Source organism: Sapajus apella, unplaced genomic scaffold (genome assembly GCF_009761245.1).
Source record: "Sapajus apella isolate SASKATOON/1434 unplaced genomic scaffold, GSC_monkey_1.0 scaffold42, whole genome shotgun sequence".
Taxonomy (NCBI): domain Eukaryota; kingdom Metazoa; phylum Chordata; class Mammalia; order Primates; family Cebidae; genus Sapajus; species Sapajus apella.
This window is the reverse complement of record NW_022436982.1, coordinates 45,364-67,090: the sequence shown is the minus strand read 5'-3', so window position 1 is coordinate 67,090 and position 21,727 is coordinate 45,364. Positions and strand designations below refer to the sequence as shown.

The 21,727-nt window shown below is 47.5% G+C and overlaps 2 protein-coding genes and 1 long non-coding RNA gene across 3 annotated transcripts in view; 1 reads left to right on the top strand and 2 right to left on the bottom strand.

Moving 5' to 3' along the window:
* The window catches only part of LOC116565967, a 31,639-nt gene extending 17,026 nt beyond the window's left edge, over positions 1-14,613 (top strand). The window contains exons 2-3 of the long non-coding RNA XR_004275683.1: positions 13,576-13,660; positions 14,505-14,613. This is a non-coding gene — a long non-coding RNA (uncharacterized LOC116565967). The remainder of the gene's footprint in view (positions 1-13,575; positions 13,661-14,504) is intronic.
* CCL19 (C-C motif chemokine ligand 19) lies at positions 985-2,844 on the bottom strand. The gene is made up of 4 exons (XM_032299876.1): positions 2,551-2,844; positions 1,628-1,760; positions 1,348-1,441; positions 985-1,261 (listed from the first exon to the last, which is right to left on the bottom strand). Exons 1-4 carry the CDS (start codon positions 2,597-2,599, stop codon positions 1,241-1,243), a joined length of 297 nt encoding a protein of 98 aa, XP_032155767.1. The 5' UTR covers positions 2,600-2,844; the 3' UTR covers positions 985-1,240.
* Positions 14,614-19,969: 5,356 nt separating the features above from the next.
* Positions 19,970-21,146, bottom strand: CCL21 (C-C motif chemokine ligand 21). The gene is made up of 4 exons (XM_032299862.1): positions 20,984-21,146; positions 20,757-20,877; positions 20,471-20,653; positions 19,970-20,397 (listed from the first exon to the last, which is right to left on the bottom strand). Exons 1-4 carry the CDS (start codon positions 21,048-21,050, stop codon positions 20,304-20,306), a joined length of 465 nt encoding a protein of 154 aa, XP_032155753.1. The 5' UTR covers positions 21,051-21,146; the 3' UTR covers positions 19,970-20,303.
* Between the last annotated feature and the right edge of the window lie 581 nt (positions 21,147-21,727).

Genomic DNA, 21,727 nt, shown 5'->3' with positions numbered 1-21,727 from the left:
CCTTCTTCCACCTGTGGGCCTCTCTCCTGTCTCTGACCTCTGACTCCCAGGTCTGTCTGTCAGTGTCCCTGAGAGACGTGGCCCCACGATTGCAAAGCTGGGGCTGGACCTTGCTCAGTCTGGCTGAGAGAGGAGGGCTGGCCTGGAGGTCAGATTCTGTATGAACAGAATGGACAGATGGGCCCTCAGCCCTGGCTGCTGAGCTTTCCTCGCATATTTATTCATTCTCTAAATAAATATTTATTGAGGGACTGCCTTGTGCCAGGCAGCATGCGGGACACCAGAAAAACACTGAAATCCAAGGTAGATGTGATCTCAGTTCAAGAACATGGACAAATTTGGACAAACCAGTGAATATAAGTCAGTGTGATGAATGCTGTGAAGGGGCACTGTGGGAGGCCACCTAACCCAGCCTGGGGTCAGGGAAGGCTTCCTGGAGGAAGAAACATCCAGACCCAGGTGGGAAGCCAGATGGGGAGAGGAGAGAGAAGAGTGTGCCAGACCGAGGAAAGGGCATGGGTAGATGGGTACTTTCACCCCAGGCAGTGAAGCTGGGCCCTTTGCTCTACTCCACCTCCCCCAGCCATGAGAGCTGGTTCCCCACAACTCCCTTCCCCCCAGTGACACTGGATCCCTCAGACACCTGGATGCTTGAACACCTGCCATGAAGAGCAAAGACTGGGAGGCATGAGACACTGGCTCACTCAGGGGGCTGACCTAAGCTTAGTGTCACTGAACTGTGGAGAGCAATGAGGCTGATCCTCAGAGCATCAGGTTCTTAGGTGGAGGTGAGCGAGGAGACATCTTAGGCTGCAGCAGAGAAAAGAGATCCTGCCATCCCACCTCCCCTTTCCTATTCCTGTCCTCCTGGCTAGACAGCAAACAGACAGATCTGTGGGTGCCAGGTGGCTTTTTTTTTTTTTTTTTTTGGCTGGTCAAATGAAGCAGTGGGAATGGAGAAAGAACAAAGAAATCTGTAACTGGTTGTGATCAATTAGTTGTAAACACCAGGTGGCTTTATTGGTAGCATTGCAGTCTGGGGGTGGAGTGGCTTTGCCCACACTCACCCTCTTGCTCACTTTCACACTCACACACACCCCAGGCCCTGGCCTGGATGGTCAGGTATGGTGCAGAGGAGCTGGAGGCCTGGTGCTTCCTTCTGGTCCTCGGTTCCCCCAGGTTAGGGAATAATTCACAATGCTTCACTCAGACTCCAGGTTCCCTCTGGTGCTGTCATGGCTTAACTGCTGCCGCGCTTCATCTAGAGGAGGAAGGAGAGGAAGGGTGAGGGGCTGGAATCTTAGGAGCTCAGAGGGAGGAGACAGGGCCAGGGAGGGCCAGGCTTGCCTTGGCTGAGGTCCTCTGCAGTCTCCGGATGATGCGTTCTACCCAGGGCTGGTCTAGGGGTGCACAGAGTTGGCGACCCCTCAGTGTGGTGAACCTGGGGTGAGAGGTCAGAGAGAATGGAGCCCCAGCATCCAGCATGCCTGGGGACCATGTCTGGGAACGCATTTCAGGGATTTCCTTGAAGGTATTGGGCTTGGTATGGAGAAGGGGGATAAGAAGGTGGGAGTCTCAACAGGGGCTAAAAGGGGAGACAAGACTAGACACCCTCCCCACAACTCACACCACAGCGGGCACCCTGCAGCCATCCTTGATGAGAAGGTAGCGGAAGTTCCTGACGATGTACCCTGGGATGGGGTTCTGGGTCACAGACAGGCAGCAGTCTTCAGCATCGTTGGTGCCACTCAGAGTTGGGGCTGGGATGGGGAAAGGTGACAGGACACAGGGACCCTGAGGGTGGTGTGGCCATGGCCCGAGCTCGGATTAAGGACGCCTCTGTGTGTGTGTGTGTGTGTGTGTGTGTGTGTGTGTGTGTGTGTGTCTGTGTGTGTGTGTGTGTGTGTGTCTGTGTGTGTGTGGTGGAGGCTGGGGGAGGACTTAGAACTGGTATTCAGCCAGTATGCACCAATATGACCCTACTGGTTGCTAAATATGTTGCTATACTTCTAAACTGTTCTGTAAATAACCACTGCCCTGAGCCCCACAAATGGCTTCCTGCTGCCCTGATCACCTCAACCTCTCTCCCAGGACAATCCAGCAAGTAGAGTGATGCAGATCACAGTGTGGGAGGGGTGTGGGGGGGGGTAGGCTGGTGTTAGGAGCTTTACTAATTGCTAAAATTTTTGAGTATCAGTCTTGCCTCAGTGTCTGACATTCTCCCTACCTTAAGCAAATATATATTGTTCTCTCTTTCTGCCTGGGAAATGGAGGCAGCAGGAAATAGAGCTTGCAGAGACAGCCCAGCCACAGGCCCCAGGATGTACCAAGAGACACACCCACATTGGGTTGGAATTCAGGGCACAGGGACACCCACACTTATAGGCACACACTCACGGACCTGCCAGGCTCACCAAAACATGCAGACCTAAGCATTTGCCTGAACTCGCCATGTCCCTCACATCCAGTGCCAAGCAACCTGAGATCTAGACATTACCCACTGCCAGCACCCCCCCCTGCCCCCCACCCTGACTCTCCTTTCAGCCTTACCTGGGGAAGTCCAGAGAACCAGCAGGCTGAGGGTCAGTAGCAGGGCCATGGAGGGTGAACAGAGGCAGGCCAACTGTGTGAGCACCAGTGGTCTCTGGTGTGCAGGATCTGTGTGAGGCTGCAGGGCCACTGGGATGCAAGGGTGAAATGCAGGGTGTGAGTGATGTGAGGCTGGAAATGTGAGCCCTGCAGCTTCCTATTTATGGCCCTTTTTCTGCCTGAAATTCCCCTTTCTGCCTGTGATTCCCCTGCTGTCCCCCTCTTTCTGGCAGAACCCTCAGCCTGCCCCCCTCTTTTCCCTGCAGCTGCCCTTTCCCTGTGCTTTCCTTGGCTCCTGCTCTGAGAACGTAGGTCTGCAGTCCGATCCAGAAAAGGGGGCTGTGCACTGTTTCTCCAGAGAGAGGGACTGCCCTGTCATCCCATTGGTGGCATTTGCATCATCAACCATGGGACTGGGGTTCAGAAGTAAGGGTCAAAGGTGGGGGCCACAGTGAGGAGCTGTGCCCCTTTCCTTAGGTTTATCCCTTGTCCTCACTGGCGCTTCTTCCTTGGGAGGTTGGTGGTGAAGAAGGGTCCCTGGTGCCCTCAGGACAACCATGAGAACCTGGGGTGCCCTCTGAGGTCATCACAGTCCCTACTTACCCACCATCTGGGGACCAGTCCTTCCCTTGGGGCAAGCAGAGCTGAAAGGCCACGTACCTTGGGAGGAGGCCCAGGACCCCCATCCCACCTCTCAGGACTCTGGGGCTCATCAAGCCCTCCCCTTCCCCTATTTACCATTTTCCTAAGTCCAATACCTGGGCCATAGGAACAGCTGGAGGGAGCCTGGCCTGGAATAGCCCCCTTCATTTTCCCCCTTTTTCTCAGTCCTGAGAACCAAGAGGGGATTTCTAAGGAGAGGGTCTGGCCAGATCATATTCAGACAAATTTTAAAATTTCAAGGAATCGACCGATGGGGGAGGGCACAAGTGACTTCCCATCCTTATGAGAAAGATCAGAAGTGAAAGCCTCGAAAGAGAAACTAAATATGAAATGCCCATTCACCCATTGTCACCCAAGTCTTAGATCCTCTTTTGGATGTGGAGAGGGAGAGGGAACATTTCCTTCTTAAATTTCTGACTTGCTTCTTTGCATCCATTAATCATAATAATAGTAATGGTATTTCTGATTGTTTACTATGTGCTAGGCTCTATATCAAGGATTTTACCACTATCACCTTGCTTAACTTTCCCAAAACAATACTATGGTGTAGTTTTTATTTTTGTGTTATTATTCTTGTTTTGCTCATAAGGAACATGAGGCTCAGAGCACAAGGCCACACAGCGAGTAAGTACTGGAGCATGATTTGGACCCAGGTGCGCTAGGATTTGCGCTTTTTGCCTCCACCTCACACCATCTATCTGCCACTTGGTCTTGGAACAGCATGTGTTACACAGTGCAGAGGAGGGAGACTCTGCAGACAGAGCGCCTAGGTTGGGATTCAGATTCCACCACTTACTAGCTGTGTGGCAAGGTGAAAATTCTCCAGTCTCTGTGTCTTAGTGTCCTTATTTGTAAAACAGGAATGGTAGAAGATCTACTTCTTAGGATTAAATGAGGTACCCTGAGCAAGGCCCTTAGCTTAGTGGCTGACACATAACAAGCTTTGACTGTTAGCCATTGTTCTTCTTTTATTCTATTTTTTTTTTTTTTTTTTTTTTTTTTTTTTTTGAGAAAGAGTCTTACTCGCTTCGCCCAGGCTGGAGTGGAATGGTGTGATTTCTGCTCACTGCAATCTCCATCTCCCCTGGCTCAAGCAACTCTCTTGCTTCAGCCTTCTGAATAGCTGGGATTACAGGCATCTACCACCACGCCCAGCTGACTTTTGTATTTTCAGTGGAGGTGGGGTTTCACCATGTTGGCTAAGTTGGTTTTGAACCCCTGACCTCAAATGATCCACTTCCCTCGGCCTCCCAAAGTGTTGGGATTGCAGGCATGAGCCACCACGCCTGGCCTTCTTTTATCCTTTTATTCAGGTATCTGCTCATTAATTCATCTATCCATCCCTCTTTCCATTGAGGTATCCATTCTTCTGTCCATGGTGGTTTTGGTTATTCTGCTTGTCCCAACTCATCCATTCTCCACTCTTCGTGGCCCTGGAAGGCTAACCTCTGCAGATTGCATTACTCAGGGTCCTGCTCTCTGGCTTCTGTTTGGGGCTGGCCCATGAGAGGCAGCAGCAGGAAATCAGTGATAGAAGGAGAGATGCTAGGGTATTAATTCCCTAAATCCTTCATCTTGCTGCAGTTCTGGCAGTGAATAATTTCCTCTGTGGCAGTTGTTTTCAAAGAGTAGTCTTTGGGCAGCAGCAGCATCACTTGGGAGCTTGTTAGAAACACTAATTCTTAGATTTTACTTCCCACTTACTACATCTGAGACTCTGAGGATGGAGTCTAGCAAACAGCATTTTCACACATTCTCCAGGTGACTCTGATATTTGCTAAAGTTTGAGGCCCACTGGTCTACAGATTGACGCCCACTGGTCTACAGTGATCCTTTTGGGCTGCCTCCCTTTTATGGGTCTATCTCTATTCCTTTTTTTTGAGTCCCACTGTATTGCTCAGGCTGTAGTGCAGTCGGCACAATCTCGTCTCACTGCAGGCTCTGCCTCCCAGGTTCAAGCAATTCTCCTGCCCAGCCTCCCAAGTAGCTGGGATTATAGGTGCACACCACCATGCTCAGCTAATTTTTGTTATCTTTAATAGAGATGAGGTTTCATCATGTTGGCCAGTCTGGTCTCAAATTCCTGACCTCAGGTGATGGCCCGCTTTGGCCTCCCAAAGTGCTGGGATGACAGGGTTTGGAAACACTGTTCCCTCCTCTTGCCTCTTCAAGCCTTTTTATGATAATGGTTTCTCACCATTGTTAGACCCCAGCTGCCTATCATCCCATGTTGATTCCTTAATCCTGACCCAATCTCTTAAATTGTCCCTTTATTAAAATCTTTCCAGTTAATTTTTTTTTTTTTTAGAGGGATTTTTGCTCTTGTTGCCCAGACTGGAGTGCAATGGTTCTATCTCGCCTCACTGCAACCTCTGCCTCCCAGATTCAAGCAATTCTCTTGCCTCAGCCTCCCAAGTAGCTGGAATTAAGGCAATGCGCCACCATGCCCAGCTAATTTTGTATTTTTTTTTTTTAGTAGAGACAGAGCTTCTCCACGTTGGTCAGGTTGGTATCAAACTCCCGACCTCAGGTGATCCGCCTGCTTTGGCCTCCCAAAGTGCAGGGATTATAGGGGTAAGCCACCACGCCCAGCCCCAGTGAAATTTTTTTTGAGTGTATGTGTCAGTGTAAAATATATATCTGGTCTTCATCCTCCTTTTCTGACATATAGCTCCTAAAATCCTTGGAATCTTGGGAGAGATGTATATTTTGTATGCTAATGAGATAACTGGTGGCTGGGAGCCCCAAGATAGCCTCTGGATTGGTGCTGGTCAGCAGAAAGAACCAGCCACATGCTTAGATAGTTGGAACATTCAGTCCCACTACCCCCAACCTCTGGGTAGAGGAGAGGGGTTGAAGCTTGAGTTGATAAACCAATGGCTGATGATGTAATCAATCATACCTATGTACTGATGCTTCCATAAAAACCCAAAAGGACTAAGTTGGGGTGGGGGGCTTCTGGATAGCTGAGAACATGGAGATTCCTGGAGGAGGGTGCCCAGAGAGGGCATGGAAACTCCACACCTTTTTTCCCCATACCTTGTTCTATGCATCCCTTTCATCTGAATGTTCATCTGTCCTTTGTAATATCCTTTATAATAAGTGAGTAAGCATAAGTAAGTGTTTCCTTGACTTCTGTGAGCTGCTCTAGCAAATTAATTGAACCCCAGGTGGGTTGTGGAAACCCCTATTTATAGCTGGTCAGTCAGAAGCACAGGCCACAATCTGTGCTTGCAATTGGTATCTGAAGTAGGGGGGCAGTCTTGTGGAACTAAGCCCTCAACTTGTGCGATCTGATGCTACCCCCAGGTAAATGATGTCAGAATTGAACTGAATTAGAGGACACCCATCTGGTGTCCACTGGAAAACTGTCTGCCCCAGAATTTCTTGGTGGGGAGAAATCCCCACACACTTTTGGGTAACCAGAGGTCACAGAAGTACTGAGTGGTGAGTGGGAGTAGAGAGTAGGGAAACATGGTTTTCCCTGTATCCTTGCAGTGTGCTCTGTTTCCTGCCAGGGTCCTTACCAATATAATCAGTGGTACCAGGAAACGGATTCCCAAAATGGGATTCTAGAATTGGCTTGCCCTTGATGAGGGCATGGATGGTCTCTGTGCTTGGGAAAAGAAGACACAAGTAATCTGGAGCATGTAGAAGCATCACAGTCACTTAGACTATCACTTGTGAGGCATGGATGAAATACTGGAAGGCAAGACATTAGGAGATAAGGTACCTGGGGCATTTAATTGCTATGGCCACAAATGATGATTGCAAATGGTGATTATTATTACTATAGTACTATATTGAGGCCAGAACCTCACTGGCCATTTCTGATTGTGCTAGTAAAATTCCAATAAAAAAGATAAGTTAGGCTGGGTGTGGTGGCTCATGCCTGCAATCCCAACATTTTGGGAGCCCGAGGCAGGCGGATCACTTGAGTTCAGGAGTTTGAGACCAGCCTGACCAACATGATGAAACCCTGTCTTTACTGAAAAATACAGGCATGGGGGCAGGCACCTGTAATCCCAGCTACTTGGGAGGCTGAGGCAGGAGAATCACTTGAACCCAGGAGGCAGAGGTTGCGTGAGCAGACAGAGATCATGCCATTACACTCCAGCTGGGATGACAGAGCAAGACTCCATCTAAAAAAAAAAAAAAAAATGGTTAGACCATAAACTTCTTTTTTTTAGACTGTAAACTTCTAACTCAAGTTACAAGTAGAGATGTAGATAACCTCTATGGAAGTCTTAAGGAATGTTTATTGTATGAGGCCACATGACAGATACGGCTGAAGATCAAATACAAGACCTGAATGTCTTGTATTCATGTCTGAGTGATGATGCCCTTACGCTAGAATAAAGGCACTGTTTGGATGTGCCTTTATTCTACTTTATGTAGGATAAAGGCGTAGGACTCTGAAACTTGGGATGGTGACATTTGGGCAGAGAGGAACAAAGCTGAGAACTTTGTACTTTCAAATCCCCCTGAATCATCCTTGGTGGCAGAAGATAATTTCCCCTTCTCCTGTAAACCATCAACCAAACTTCTCTTCCATTAAAAAATGTTTTTAATAACTCCCTGGCAAAGTGCATGCCTTTTCTCCTCAGGAGCTACCCTGACCACTCCTCGAGTCTCCAGGCCCATACTGTGAATTTCATCTTAACATTGCCTAGACAGGAAAGTACAGGATGTGCTCCAAGAGCAAGAGTATAGGTGCTGGGAAACTTGCAGGAACTTGTCAACTTGTCCTGGGAGAATCCCAGGAACCTGTGAGGACAAATTTATTGATATAGGTGTACTCAAGCAGGATTTGGGTATCATTGTATTAATACTAGCTGAGCACCTGGGAGTGGTGTTAATATTCTGTTGGGTTGATTCCCGGAAACCTGGATTTGACAGTGGCCTGTGATCAATGAGGCTGAGGTGCTAGAACCTCACGGGCCTGTTGTAGAGCACTGATCCTCAAACTTTAATGTGTGCACGATTCACCTGGGAGAATCTTACTAGTGTAGATTCTATTCAGTAGGTCTGGAGTGAAGCTCAGGAAGTTTCATGTTTCACATTCACAAACTTTTTTTTTTTTTTGACCAAGTCTCGCTCTGTCGCCCAGGCTAAAGTGCAATGGCATGATCTCGGCTCACTGCAACCTCTACCTCCTGGGTTCAAGCGATTCTCCTGCCTCAGCCTCCCGAGTAGCCGGGATTACAGGCATGCACCATCATGCCCGACTAACTTTTGTATTTTTAGTAGAGATGGGATTTCACCATGTTGGCTAGGCTGATCTCGAACTCCTGACCTCAGGTGATCTGCCTGCCTTGGCCTCCCAAAGTGCTGGGATTACAAGTGTGAGCCACCGTGCCCAGCCTTCATGTTTCACAAACTTTTAAATGATGTTGATGCTGTGGTCCTTGGATTATAAATAGTAAAGTAGAGGAGGAGGTACAAAGGTTAGAAATGAATGTTGAAGTTACCTATTTTGTACACCTCCTAAGGGTCCAGAAAGATACTCTCTTCTCCAAGGCAGCAAGAACACATTAGTGAGGGGAATGCTAACTCCTTTAAAAGCACTATATGGCGTCTTTACTAGGCTAGAAATGAGATTGTGAGATGCTCTCTTGGGACTGGGCAGCCTTATTTCAAGGTGAATGATAGAATTCTTTCGTGGTAGAGGACAGGTGTTAGCACCTAACCATGAGTGATAAGGTGAGTGAAATTACTATGAAAGCTATAGGGATGAGTGGTAATCATGTGCTTTGCCCATAGGAATATGTGTGGGTAGCTAATCAATCATGGTGTCCCTAGTAATGAAATAGGCAGACAGCTTACTAATGTTCTACTTCACCCATATAAATGGAAAAATTCTAGACCTGATAAGCAGAAACTTGATTCTCAAGTTATATTAAGATTTACAGTTTTACTCAATTCCTAGACTTAAGCCAGTTTCCCAGAACTGAATCCTCTTGTTTGGTGGGGGGCTGGGAGATCCTGGATCTCTTTCACAGGCAGATTCTATAAATCTTCCTCTTAGTGTTTTTCAAGATTGGTGAAATTTCTAGGCTATAGAGATGGGGACAAGCTGAAAGATAGTCATCTGGGGCATAATGTTAAAGAGCACTTTGGGTTTTAGAGGCAATATATACAGTATTTATATGTACTACTGTAAAATGTTGACTGGATATTGCATAAAGCTCATAAAGCTGACAGTTTTGAATGAGGTCCAGGCTCCAGGGAAAGTTGCCCTGCTGCTCCGGCTGAATGAACCACAAATCCAGTGAACTTCACATTGTCTGTGGCAGATAAAGGGGCTGTAGGAGCCCCAGTAGGAGAATTACAGCAAAGAACCTTAGTGTAATGGAATAAGGCCATGCTTCTTCTGCTAACAATTCTTTTCTATTTGAAAAGCAGCTCCTGATATGCCTTGGGGCCCTGGTCTAAAACTCAGATTATAGTTCAACCAGTGACAATGTGACCTAAGGGTGCTATCTAAGCAAATCCTGTAGTTGGATATGAACAGTAATATTCATTATGAAATGGATTGTATATATAAGACCAGACCTTAGAAGTTTCAGAAAGTTTGAATAAAAGCATGGCCAGATGGCTTGGATTCCTACTTGAGTTGTTTTCTGCTCCTTCCTCTGATCACATTTATGGCTTCATGGAGATGTTCTCTACAAACAGTTAACAGAGGGTCTGTAAGGTATGCTGGCATTAGCTGGAAGAGACAGCTGATTACAGCCTCATCCAGGGATGTCCCTGAAAGACAGTGGTTAAGGGAAGTCCTCTCAGTGGGCAGAATTTGGGACAGTACACTTAGCATACACTTTGCCTAGAAGAGGAGATGGTCTGAGGTTTGGAGCTACACTAATTCATGTGCAGTGGCTGCCTACAACAACCTTGCTCTCACCTCTGTAAGTGGTCCCTTCACTAAATTCTTTTCCGTTAACCTTTTCGAGCATGCCATTTGTTTCCTGACAAGATCCTAAATAACACAATCATATAGTGCAAAGCTGGCAGAGAGGTTTCAATTCAATTTCAATACCTTCTGCCTGGAGTGCTTATTGGGAAAGATCCTGAGAATCAGCAGGAAAGGGTGAAGTAATGAAATAATAATAAAACAAGGCATTTGTTCCACATTCATTCAATAAATATTTGTTGAGGGCCTCCTGTGTGCCAGACACAGTGCTTGGCACTGAGATACTGCATTAAGCACAACAGACACATGTTCCTGCTCTTGCAGAGTTGTTATGCTAATGAAAAAGAAAGAAAATAAGCAAACAAAATGGCAATAAGTGCTATGAGGAAAAATAAAGAAGGCAAGAGGGATAGGGAGTATTGAGGGAGGGTGTTATTTTAAATAAGGCAGTCAGGAAAACCTTCACTAATGACATTTGAGCAGAGAGCTGACCTGAAGAAGGTGAGGGAGAAATCCATGCAGAGATCTGGGGGAAGATGTCCTAAGTAGAGAAAACAGCAAGGGCAAAGGGCTTGAGGCAAGAGTGTGTTGAAAGAATAGCAAGGAGGCCAAAAGGGGAGGGTGGTAGGAGATAATAACAGTCAGATAATAACAGGGACCCGATAGCACAGGGTTTTGTAGGCTATTGTTATATTCTGCTGAGTAAGATGAGCCATTGGCAGGTATTGAACAAAAATGTGACATGATCTGACATAAACTCTCTTTAGCCGTTGAATGGAGAATAGACCAAACTGGTGCAAGACTGGAAGCAGGGAGACCAGGGTGGAAGCTGTTGCAACAATCCAGAGAGGAGATGATGGTGCTTGGAGTTGGTGAGAAGTGCTCAGATTCTGGAAACAAATTTTGCTGAGGGGTTCAGCATAGGATATGAGAGAAAGAAGAAGAGAGAATACTGTGAGGTTTTTGACTTGAGAAACTCGGATAGAATTTTAGTTAACAAGATGAGGATGATTGAAGAGGAGTGGGTTTGTGGGGAGATCAGAACCCTGGCATTGACTTAGGTTGAAGTTGCATGTTGGGCATATTAATGGAAATGTTAAGTAGGTGGCTGGGATGAGTCTGGAGTCCAGGGAAGAGATTCTAGCTGAAGAAACAAATCTGGGAGTAAATGGATGGTATTTAAAGGCAAAAGACAATGAGGTTGCCAAGAGAGTGAGGGTAAATAGAAGAGGCCCAAGTTCTAAGTCCTGGACCTCGCCAACATGAAGGAAAAGAGGAATCAGGGAAGGAGGTGGCAGTCAGGGTGTTAAGAAGGTACCCACTATCATTGCAAAATGGGAAAGGACACAGGCCCGGTGGACGAAGGGTTTAAGGCACCTATCCACAGCTGTTGGTTTAGATAATCCAATGGGGGTGAGGGACTGGAGGTCAGGGAGGTGTTTGAAACAGTTTCTGACCACAGATACAGAGCCATCAGCGCTACGTGCTTCGCTGTGTTCACCCTCTTCCCAGCCAAATGGACTTTACAGGGTTCTTGGTTCAGCCTGAGCCCTGGGAATCTTGTTCCAGCTTAGGGCAGATTAGCTCACCTTACCCAGCTTAGCCTCATCCTCCTCCAAGGAGCCTGCCCAACTTTCTTGCTCCCAGGTCTGGCCAAATCCCTGCCCCAGGGATAGGAGATCCTGAATGTGGGCTAACTAGCCACTGGGGAAGGGGAGTCGGGGGCAGATGGGCCTGGGAAGTCAACCAAGTCCGTGGTGGGGGTGGGGGTGGGGGTGGGTGAATGATTGTAGAGGACTCTGAGTAGATGCTTAGTAAGTGCGTGCCACATACGTGAATTTGCGTATTCCGAGCTGTGCCTGCGGGGCTGTGCGCGGCTGGGATGTGTGTACGGTTGTGTGACCGCCCCCGTGAGCGTGCCCATGCGTCTCCCCTCCTGGGCCTGCAGGGGGCGCCCCGAGCCTGGGAAGGGAGTCTGGAGTGGGTTGCGGCTCCGGCAGAGCGGTGGGCGCATGCGGCGGTGACTCCGCGTGCTCCTCAGAGGGGTTGGGGGGCACAGGCGTCCGAAGTACCTGGGTCTGGAACAGCCTCTGGAGACGCCCGGCTCCCTGGCCCCGCCGTCCCTGGGGTCCCAGCGTGCGGGCCGGGCGTATGGAGGGGAGGCTCGGGCTGTGGGTGGTGGCCGCGCCGTCCCACCAAACCCCGGCCACCCAGGTCCCCGAGTCCTGGGTCCTCTGCGGGACCGGCCAAGCCCTGTGGCCGGGGGAAGGCCCGTGTTTGTCGGAGAACATGAAGCATTTATCTTTCCCTCTCACGCCCCAAATATTCCCGATTTATCCAGAGTCCAAGGTGCCCAATGTTGAAGACTTGAAATAATTACTGTTTGGCTTAAAGTCTGAACGAAGGTTCACATCACCTCAGGCACTTCTCGAACCCGATAGATATCTTACACCACTCATTACATCGCCAACGCTAAGAAAGGTTTCCTTATTCCACGGAAATGTATTGAGATGCTAACCGTGTACAAGGGGCAAGGCTCGGGCAGGAGAATGAAGGGCGATAGCCTGACACAGGCGGAAAAGGACCTTGTCTTGTCTTGCTCATAAGTGGACACAGAGGAACGCACAACTTTTGGCCTAGAATGAGACATTTGTGAGGACAAATCATAAAAATAATGGAAAACAAATTAGTCCCAGAAAGATGAAAGAAATAACAGAAAATTCAACGCCCACGCCTGGTTTGCTTTTAGATAACAGACTGCTGCCTCCTAGTGGCCGAGCGAGGCAATGAGCGCCTCCCAGCCGGCGGAGGCTCACATTGGGCGGGGGATATTCCCAGCAGAAGCTGGCGCTGGCTGCTTAGGCCTTCGAAAGTGGTGTTCAATTATTCTCTTACTATTGGACTGAAATTTATTATTGCCACAACCCATGGTTCTAAAGCAGAAGTCTCAAAGAATATGGTAACAGAGTTTCTCTGGGATGTTTTAGTTTGCTGCCAGCTGATTGAAGACAATGGAGCTTTCAGCTACTTGGCATAGCAATAGACTTAGGTTACCAAGGTCACAAGGTCATATAATTCCCCTTAAAGTAGACACTACTAGAAGCATTACAAATACAGGCCTGTCGCAGTGGCTCATGACTGTAATCCCAGCACTTTGGGAGGCTGAGGCTGGAGGATCCCTTGAGGCCAAGAGTTGGAGGCTGCAGTGAGCTATTATTGCACACTGCACTCCAGCCTGGGCAACAGAGAAAGACCCTGTTCTCAAAAAAAGATATACAAATACAGGCGTTAGAAAAAAAGAGGCTTGGCAATTTCAGCATCCATAAAAATGGTAATCCAGCGCACGACTGAATCAGGCAAAGGATAAAAATGTTGATGATTTTAACAAAACAGCATCATTTTGTCCCCAGATACAAGGAGAAGTAACACCTGGATGTGAAAAAGAAAAAGAACTTCACAAAGGATGCCAGCTGAAGCTTAAGGCGTGTTTCACAGGTAAGTGATTACAGCTGGGATACGAATTAATATGACCTTTCATAGACAGCAAGTGACAGACCCCACCCCTCTGACTTTCACGAGGTCATTTGGCATGGCAGAGGATACCTAGTCTATCAAATGTGTCGTTCTGGTAGCCCCGTAATTTTTAATTCTCTGTCACCCAGGCTGGAGTGCAGTGGTGTGATCTCAGCTTGCTGCAAACTCCGCCTCCCAGGTTCAAGCAATTCTCCTGTCTCAGCCTCCTGAGTAGCTGGGATTACAGGCATGTGCGACCACGCCTGGCTAATTTTTGTATTTTTAGTAGAGGTGGGGTTTCACCCTTGTTGGCCAGGCTGGTCTTGAACACCTGACCTCGTGATCTGCCTGCCTCAGCCTCCCAAAGTGCTGGGATTACAGGCATGAGCCACTGCGCCCAGCCCATAATTTTTGATTTTTAACAGAAAGATATCAAAAGAAAGAAGCCGACAATTGTTGGTAATCATATCCCTCTAAAAGAATATGGTTGATGAGCAGGAATTGTGGCCAGCCAAAGGTGGCGCAGGTATCATGAAGGGAGGGGTTCTTAAGAAACCTAGTTGCTTACTCTAAAAAAGTTTTTTGTAGGCTACTCTGCTTATGGAGCAACCATTCTTTTATTTCTTTACTTTGTTAATAAACTTGCTTTCACTTAAAAAAAATTTTTTTTGTAATAAAATGAAGAGACAGGGTCTCACCATGTTGCTCAGTCTGGTCTCAAATTCCTGGGCTCAAGCCATTCTCCCACCTCTACCTCCCAAAGCGCTGAGATTATAGGTGTGTGCCACCATACCCAGCCAACTGCTTATTTTGGAATTGGTTTCAGGTTTACAGGACTGACTGAGGCCGTTAAGATTGTTTGTTTGTTTGCCTGTTTTTCACTGCAGCCTCAAACTCCTGGGCTCAAGAGATCCTCCCACTTCAGCCTCTCAAAGTGCTCAGATTACAGATATGAGCCTGGTTCCTGGCCTAAAGTTAAGATCTATTTGCTCTGATTTTTTTTTTTTTAAGATGGGGTATTGTTCTGTCACCCAGGCTGCTGTGGTGTGATCATAGCTCACTGCACCCTCGAACCCCTGGGCAATCAAATGATCCTCCTACCTCAGTCTCCAAGTCGCTAGGACAGTAGGCACGTGCTATTGTGCCTGATTAATCTTTCCTTTCCTTTCCTTTCTTTCTCCTTTCCTTTCTCCTTTCCTTTCTTCTTTCCTTTCCTTTCTCCTTTCCTTTCCTTTCCTTTTTTTGTGTGTGTGTAGAGACAGGGGTCTTGCTTTGTTGCCTAGGCTGGTCTCAAACTCCTGGCTTCAAGCCATCTGCCCGCCTCAGCCTCCCAAAGTGCTGGAATTATAGGCATGAGCTACCATGCCCAGTTTCTTTACTAGTCCTGCCTATCCTTTATATTTGTATCAAAGAAGCCTTTAAAATATTGACAGGGAAGGAGTGAACTGGGAGAAGCAGGGGGAGATTCTGAGTCAACACTGACAAGTAGGAGTCATCCTGTGATTTCTTTAAGTGTGTGTATGTTATCATTTCATGGAAGAGATAGTGGTGAAATTATTTAAAAACATGGTATGGCCAGGCACAGTGACTCATGCCTGTAATCCCAGCACTTTGGGAGGCCAAGGTGGGAGAATCCTTTGAGCTCAGGAGTTTAAGACCAGCTTGGGTAACATAGTGAGATCTCATCTGTACAGAAAGTGAACAAAATTACCTGGGCATAGTGGTGTGTGCCTGTAGTCCCACCTACCCAGGAGGCTGAGGTAGGAGGATCACTTGAGCCCAGGAGATTGACTGCAGTGAGCTGAGATCAAGCCACTCGGTTCAGCCTGGGTGACAGAGTGAGACCCTATCTCAAAAAAGGAACAAATAAAAACAACAAAAATACATAGTATTATAGTTTTCTGGATGACACTGAGGGGGACTCATTGTTAGAAAATAGTGATAACTGACTTATAAAGCAATGAAGTGCGTCTGTGATTCTGTGATAAAGAAAAGTCAGGATTCCAGGGATTACAACGAGTTTTCATGCTTAAGGAATGAAGATTTTAGATATAATTCATTTTCAGGATTTTTTTTGTTTTTACATTTTAGCAGAAGTTATTAATTGTTTTCCTGTTGGACACTGGCATATGAATATTCAGTAAATGTGAATTTTTTACTGTATTCATGAATAAGACATTAGAAATAATTCATATTTATAACTTTGTTTTATGCTTTGTACCTATTTTTTTTTTTTCTGAGACAGAGTTTCACTCTTGTTGCCAAGGCTGCAGTGCAATGGCGCTATCTCGGCTCACCGCAACCTCTGCCTCCCGAGTTCAAGCAATTCTATTGCCTCAGCCTCCCGAGTAGCTGGGAGTATAGGTGCATGCCACCACAACCAGCTAATTTTTGTATTTTTAGTTGAGATGGGGTTTCTTCATGTTGGCTAGGCTGGTCTTGAACTCCTGACCTCAGGTGCTCTGCCCGCCTCAGCCTCCCAAAGTGCTGGGATAACAGGTGTGAGCCACCACGCCTGGCTTGTACCTATTTTTATTGAAATATTTACTTGTCTCAGCAGTAGGCTTTTAGAAAGTTACCTTTAACTCCTCTTCCATTTGGGCCCTTGTGGGTTTATGCGTTTATTTTATTGTTTTAAAATTAATTTGTTTTCTTTGAGACAGGGTCTCTCACTTTTTAACCCAGGCTACATGGCTCCCGGGCTCAAGTGATCCTCCCACCCCGGCCTCCCTAGTAACTGGCGCCACAGGCACACACCACCACACTGTTTACTTTTTTGATTTTTTTTGTACAGATGAGGTCTCACTGTGTTGCCCAGGTTGGTCTGAAACTCTTGAACTGAAGTGATCCTCCTGTCTTGGCCTCCCAAAATGTTGGGATTACAGGTGTGAGCCACCATGCCTGAACTTGGCTTATACCTTTCCATACGCACATACACCAAAAATATTTGCTGTAGTTTTAGTTGGGGCTCAGGGAAATGTGAAAATAAAGGCATGTAATTAATTTTCCATCCCTACCCTGAACTGCAACTTGTTTTGAATTTAATGGTGTTGATCTTTTCTCTTATGATTCATGTTTTATGGTTTCATGTCTTGTTTAAGAAGCTCTTTTTGGCCAGGCACAGTGTCTCATGCCTGTAATCCCAGCACTTCAGGAGGCTGAGGTGGGTGGATCGCTTGAGCCCAGGAGTTCAAGACTAGCTTGTGCAACATAGTGAGACTGTGTCCCTATTTTATTAAAAAACAAAGTTCTTTTATACCTTGAAGTTATAAACACATTTACCTATATTTTCTTCTATGTGTATCTTAAACATTTATGTTTTGAATCCATCTTATATGATGAAGAACTTGAAAGGCAATGTCAAGATAGAGGTACTTTTTAAAAGGGAAGGGCATTAGAACCTTTAAGAAAAACAAAAAGCTGAGTGACAAAGGAAAAGTGCACTACTTTGGTCTGCAGAGAACATTTATATAGTCAAAAAATGTAATATGTGATAATACATGTTATGTAATAGTAATCTACAATAATATACTGTAATTACAATCTAAATATGATAATATAATCATGATCTAAATATCATGGTATGACTATATATAGAGGATGCAGTGACAGGAGAGGAGAGTTGGCAAGAGAGTTAAATCTTTGCTTTTTATAGTAGGAAGTCATCTGGTAATGTTTAAAATAGGTAAATCAAGAAACAGAGGTATAGGCAAAGTACTTAGACATATGGCAGTAAGAAATAGCATAAGAGTTAAAGTTGTAGGAAATGATGTTATTCAGAATAAGCCTTTTGGTACTTTTTGATATATTTTTTAACTGTGAGTATGTATTGTGTGATTTTTTTTGAATTATGCATCAAGAGAAGAAGAGAAAAAAGAGAAAAAACAGGATGATATTGTCAAAGGTGAAGGCAGACAAGGAGAGTGGTCACTCATTATCTGACGGATTAAATAATATATTGCATGGCTACTCACAGCAGAATTTGAGGCAAATACCAGGCATGCAAGTGTGGCAGGAGAATTTAGTGAAATAGGGAGTTTTGGTTTTTTTCTGCCTCTGTTTTTCTTTTCACTTTAGAGTAGGCAAGATGTCAAAGTGAGCCTGATGTCAAAGTGAGCCTGATGTCAAAGGCTCTTGTGCCTTTTGTGAGTGTCTTAAACCAGGGGAAAATGCCAGGCATAGAGGCTCACACCTGTAATCCCAGCTACTTGGAGCTTGAGGCAGGAGGATCCCTTGAGCCCAGGAGTTTGAGGTTACAGTGAGCTATGCTCCTACCATTGCACTCCAGCCCAGACCACAGAGCAAGCCTGTCTTAAAAAAATAAAAATTAAAAGAAAAAGTAAACCTGGGGAGGAGGTTATGCCGTGGAGGGGCTGAGGAGAGGGAGATAATTCTTTAAGACTGTGAAGGGATTAATGTGTACATCCAACCAGAGTGGGCACTGGGCTCTAATTTTTGGCTGTGATGAGGCAAGGGACAGGACTCTGAGTAGATGGCTGCAGGGGGTATCTGGGGAGGGTAGGTCCAAGCCCAAGGGCTGTCATATCTGAATTCCCATGTTTCAAGTGTGGAGTCTAGGACTTGAAAAGATATACCTGCTGGAACCACAGGGGTCAGAGCACCCACTGGTGAGACTGATGTCCAATGATGGGATGGTGTGGGAGGCAGATAGGAGGCCTCCCCTGGACCTTGAGGTTTCTGTGACCTTTGCATAACCCTTGGCAGATGGGATCCCCCAAAAGTACCTGATGTTGAATTTCTCATCAGCACTCTAGTGCAGTTGCTTGGTGTAGGAATTAGGTTCATTTAAAGAACATTCAAAATGTAGTATTTCTCGCATATCTGAGCTTATAGACTAATTTCACACCTGCTGCCCTAGGACAGGTAGCGGGGAGCCCCTGTCCTCACCTGCCACAAGAGGAGCAGACAAGCCTATTCTTGAGGATGTTAGGATAGGTGGTAAGTGCTGTGGTGTACTCAGGCTCCTGTGGAAGGAAAAGGTGATGGAGCAGCCACTTCTAGCTTCAGAGGTCCCTCCCTTTCTTGCCCTTCCCTAGGATCTGTTCCCTTCTTTCCCACATTGCCTGGCCCAATCCGAGGGCCTCTTCTCTCCCTGTCTGGAGGTGAGTGGGGGAATAGAAGGGTCTTCACTCTGGGGAGGAAGAGGTAGAGGAGAGCTACCCAGATGGCTCCTTCCAGGAGAAGAGACTGATTCGCATCTGAATCCTGGGGTTCCAAAGACCTGCCCCAGGAGACTTATTCCTTGACTTTGAGAGGTTTAAGGGGCTAAAGTAGTTTGGGTCCCAGCCAGAAAAAAAAAAGGGAGGAAAAGAAAAGGGAGGCGGTTTTTCCATCTGTAAGTGGGCTGAGGGAGTCTGGGGGCCCAGATAGGAATAGGAGAACACAACCACCCCATTAAAGAGGAGAGGTTGAGGCCTGAGCTTCACTGAATAGGGCTGAAGCAAGTCCTCTTGGGTCTTTGCCTTCCAGGAGCTCTCTGAGGGCTGGAGCTGTGCTAGGGTAGGTTTCAATAGAACTTGTGTTTGGGCCGGGCATGGTGGCTCATGCCTGTAATCCCAGCACTTTGGGAGGCTGAGGCGGGCAGATCACGAGGTCAGGAGTTTGAGACCAGCCTGGCCAACATGGTGAAATCCCATCTCTACTAAAAATGCAAAAATTAGCTTGGTGTGGTGGTCCATGCCTGTAATCCCAGCTACTAAGGAGGCTGAGGCAGGAGAATTGCTTGAACCTGGGAGGTGGAGGTTGTAGTGAGCCAAGATCGCACCACTACACTCCAGCCTGGGCAACAGAGCAAGACTCTGTCTCAAAAAAAAAAAAAAGAACTTGTGTTTGTCTGTGTTATAGATGGGCTCAGGCCACAGCTTCCCTCCTGGGGACCGTTCCAAAGAACTACTTGGAGGGTCTCATTGAATAGGTCCCAGGGAAAGGAGAGGAAGTCTCTGGGATATCTGGGAAAAGATCTGAAGGTCACTCCTGGAGTTAGTGCTGTACAGAATCAGGGTCTCAGAGGCTGGCAGAGCTGTTGGGGGTGTGTGCTCCATGTCCACCATCTCTCCATTGGTAGGATTCCTCAGAAGACCAGGTCCCACCCTGTCCATCCACCTCCCTTTAACTGCCCAGGGGTGCAGGCACCTGAGAGGCAAGGGAACTCTTGGAGTAGATGGGAACATAGCATTTGTCAGCCTGAGTTTTTGGCTCAGAATGTGTGACCCCACCCTGTAGGGACTTCGGCATCCCAGAGGACACAAACACATAGGAACGGGTAGTTGCGTGGGAGGCCAGAACAGCTTTTTATTCAGTTTGGTATAAGTCGTATTTACAAGGAAGAGGCGGGGTGCACTGGGGGAGCAGGATCAGGTCCAGTGTCCCAGTGATTCTCCTTCGAGGGGACAGTCCTGCTGCCTCCTCTCATGCTCCCTGGGAGACTCTCCCTCCTCGGCCTCTCTGGGCCTGGCCTGGTATGGGTACAGCTGGGAATGTAGCCATGCAGGTAGAGCTAGGAATGCAGATGGGGTTGTTGAAGCAGGAGAAAGAGTGTGGCAAGGCTAGCATGGGGTGGCTGCTCTGGGGCCCTTGAGCATAGCCTCCTTCTTGCCTCTTGGGTTCAGGCTTCAAACCCTGGTGAGGCTGGTTGGGTATCTAGGGCTCCAGGCTGCTCACTGGGCTGTGGCCCTTTAGGGGTCTGTGACTGCTCAGTCCTGTGAGGGCAGAAGAGGGGTGTGAGGGGCTGATCGAGGCTCCCCTTTACCCATATCCCTTCAAATTCCTCACCTCTTGCAGCCTTTGGAGCCCTTTCCCTTCTTGCCAGCCTTGGGGGTCCCCCTGTCCTTCCTGCAGTTCTGGGATGGTTTCCGTGGGGCTGGTGTCTTGTCCAGATGCTGCATCAGCTGCTGCACCCAGGGCTTCTTCGGGTCTGCACATAGCTCTGGCTGAGAGAGCTTGCGGGGCAAGAATCTGAGGGCGTTGGGGAGGGTGGTTAGCCAGCCTTCTTGGTCTTACCCACTATACCCTCCCCACCCAGTCGCCAGCCTGTACCAACCCCTTTGTGTCTACTCACAGGATAGCTGGGATGGAGCAGCCTAAGCTTGGTTCCTGTTTTCGGTAGCCGCGTACAACCTTGGCGGGAATCTTCCTTAGGCTGTACCTGAGGCAACAGTCCTGAGCCCCTCCATCACTGCCTGCAGGGTGGGATTCACAGGGAGCCAGAGGCTGCTTGCAAGCTCCTACCCAGGCCTCTTGATCCCTTTAGCCCCATCCAAGGCCCCTCCCTGCACCTCCCTGTACCTTGGGTCCTGGGGATGCCAAAGGCCAGAACCACGATAAGGAGGCTCAGAGCCAGCGACTGAGCCATGGCTATGGTAGAGAGTGAGTAAGAGGCCAGAGTTGTGGGCGAGGTGGGCAGCCGCAAGTTGGGGGTCTGTGCGTGGGCTGGGATTGGCCTGCTATTTATGTAGTAGACACTTTCACTTCCCTTATCCTATCCCCACTCCTTTTCCTTCCTGAAAGCTGGATCCGCTGGCAAAAGCCCCACTCATCTTGAACTAAGTGGGGACAGTCCCCAGCTGCCAAATTTTATGTCATTAGTTGAATCTGTCTGGACTGAGCCTTTCTTTTATTCCCAGCTACTGCTTTCATGCAGACCTCACTGCCTCTCTCCTGGAACACTATGACTGTCTCCTCACTACGTTCCAGGAGCCATACCCTTTCCTTCCTTTCAGCAAATTTGATTATTAAGTTGTAAGAGTTCTTTTTTTTTTTTTTTTTTTGAAACAAGGTCCAACTCTGTCACCCAGGCTGGAGTGCAGTAGTGTGGTCATGGCTCACTGAAATCTCCACCTTCTGGGCTCAAGTGATCCTCCCACCTCAGCCTCCCCAGGAGCAAGCACCACTGCGCCTGGCTAATTTTTCTTTTTCTTTTCTTTTTTTTTTTTTTTGTGGAGATGAGGTTTCTCCATGTCTAGCCCAGGCTAGTCTTGAACTCCTGGGCTCAAACGATCTGTCTGCCTCAGCCTCTTGAGGAACTGGGAC

Coding starts and splice junctions, on each gene's coding strand:
- CCL21 (XM_032299862.1), bottom strand. CDS start 21,050: ATGGCTCAGTCGCTGGCTCTGAGCCTCCTTATCGTGGTTCTGGCCTTT. Junction 20,878..20,983: donor TGGCATCCCCAGGACCCAAG/GTACAGGGAGGT, acceptor CCCACCCTGCAG/GCAGTGATGGAGGGGCTCAG. Junction 20,654..20,756: donor TGCTCCATCCCAGCTATCCT/GTGAGTAGACAC, acceptor CAACGCCCTCAG/ATTCTTGCCCCGCAAGCTCT.
- CCL19 (XM_032299876.1), bottom strand. CDS start 2,599: ATGGCCCTGCTACTGACCCTCAGCCTGCTGGTTCTCTGGACTTCCCCA. Junction 1,761..2,550: donor GGTTCTCTGGACTTCCCCAG/GTAAGGCTGAAA, acceptor TCCCCATCCCAG/CCCCAACTCTGAGTGGCACC. Junction 1,442..1,627: donor TGCAGGGTGCCCGCTGTGGT/GTGAGTTGTGGG, acceptor CTCTCACCCCAG/GTTCACCACACTGAGGGGTC.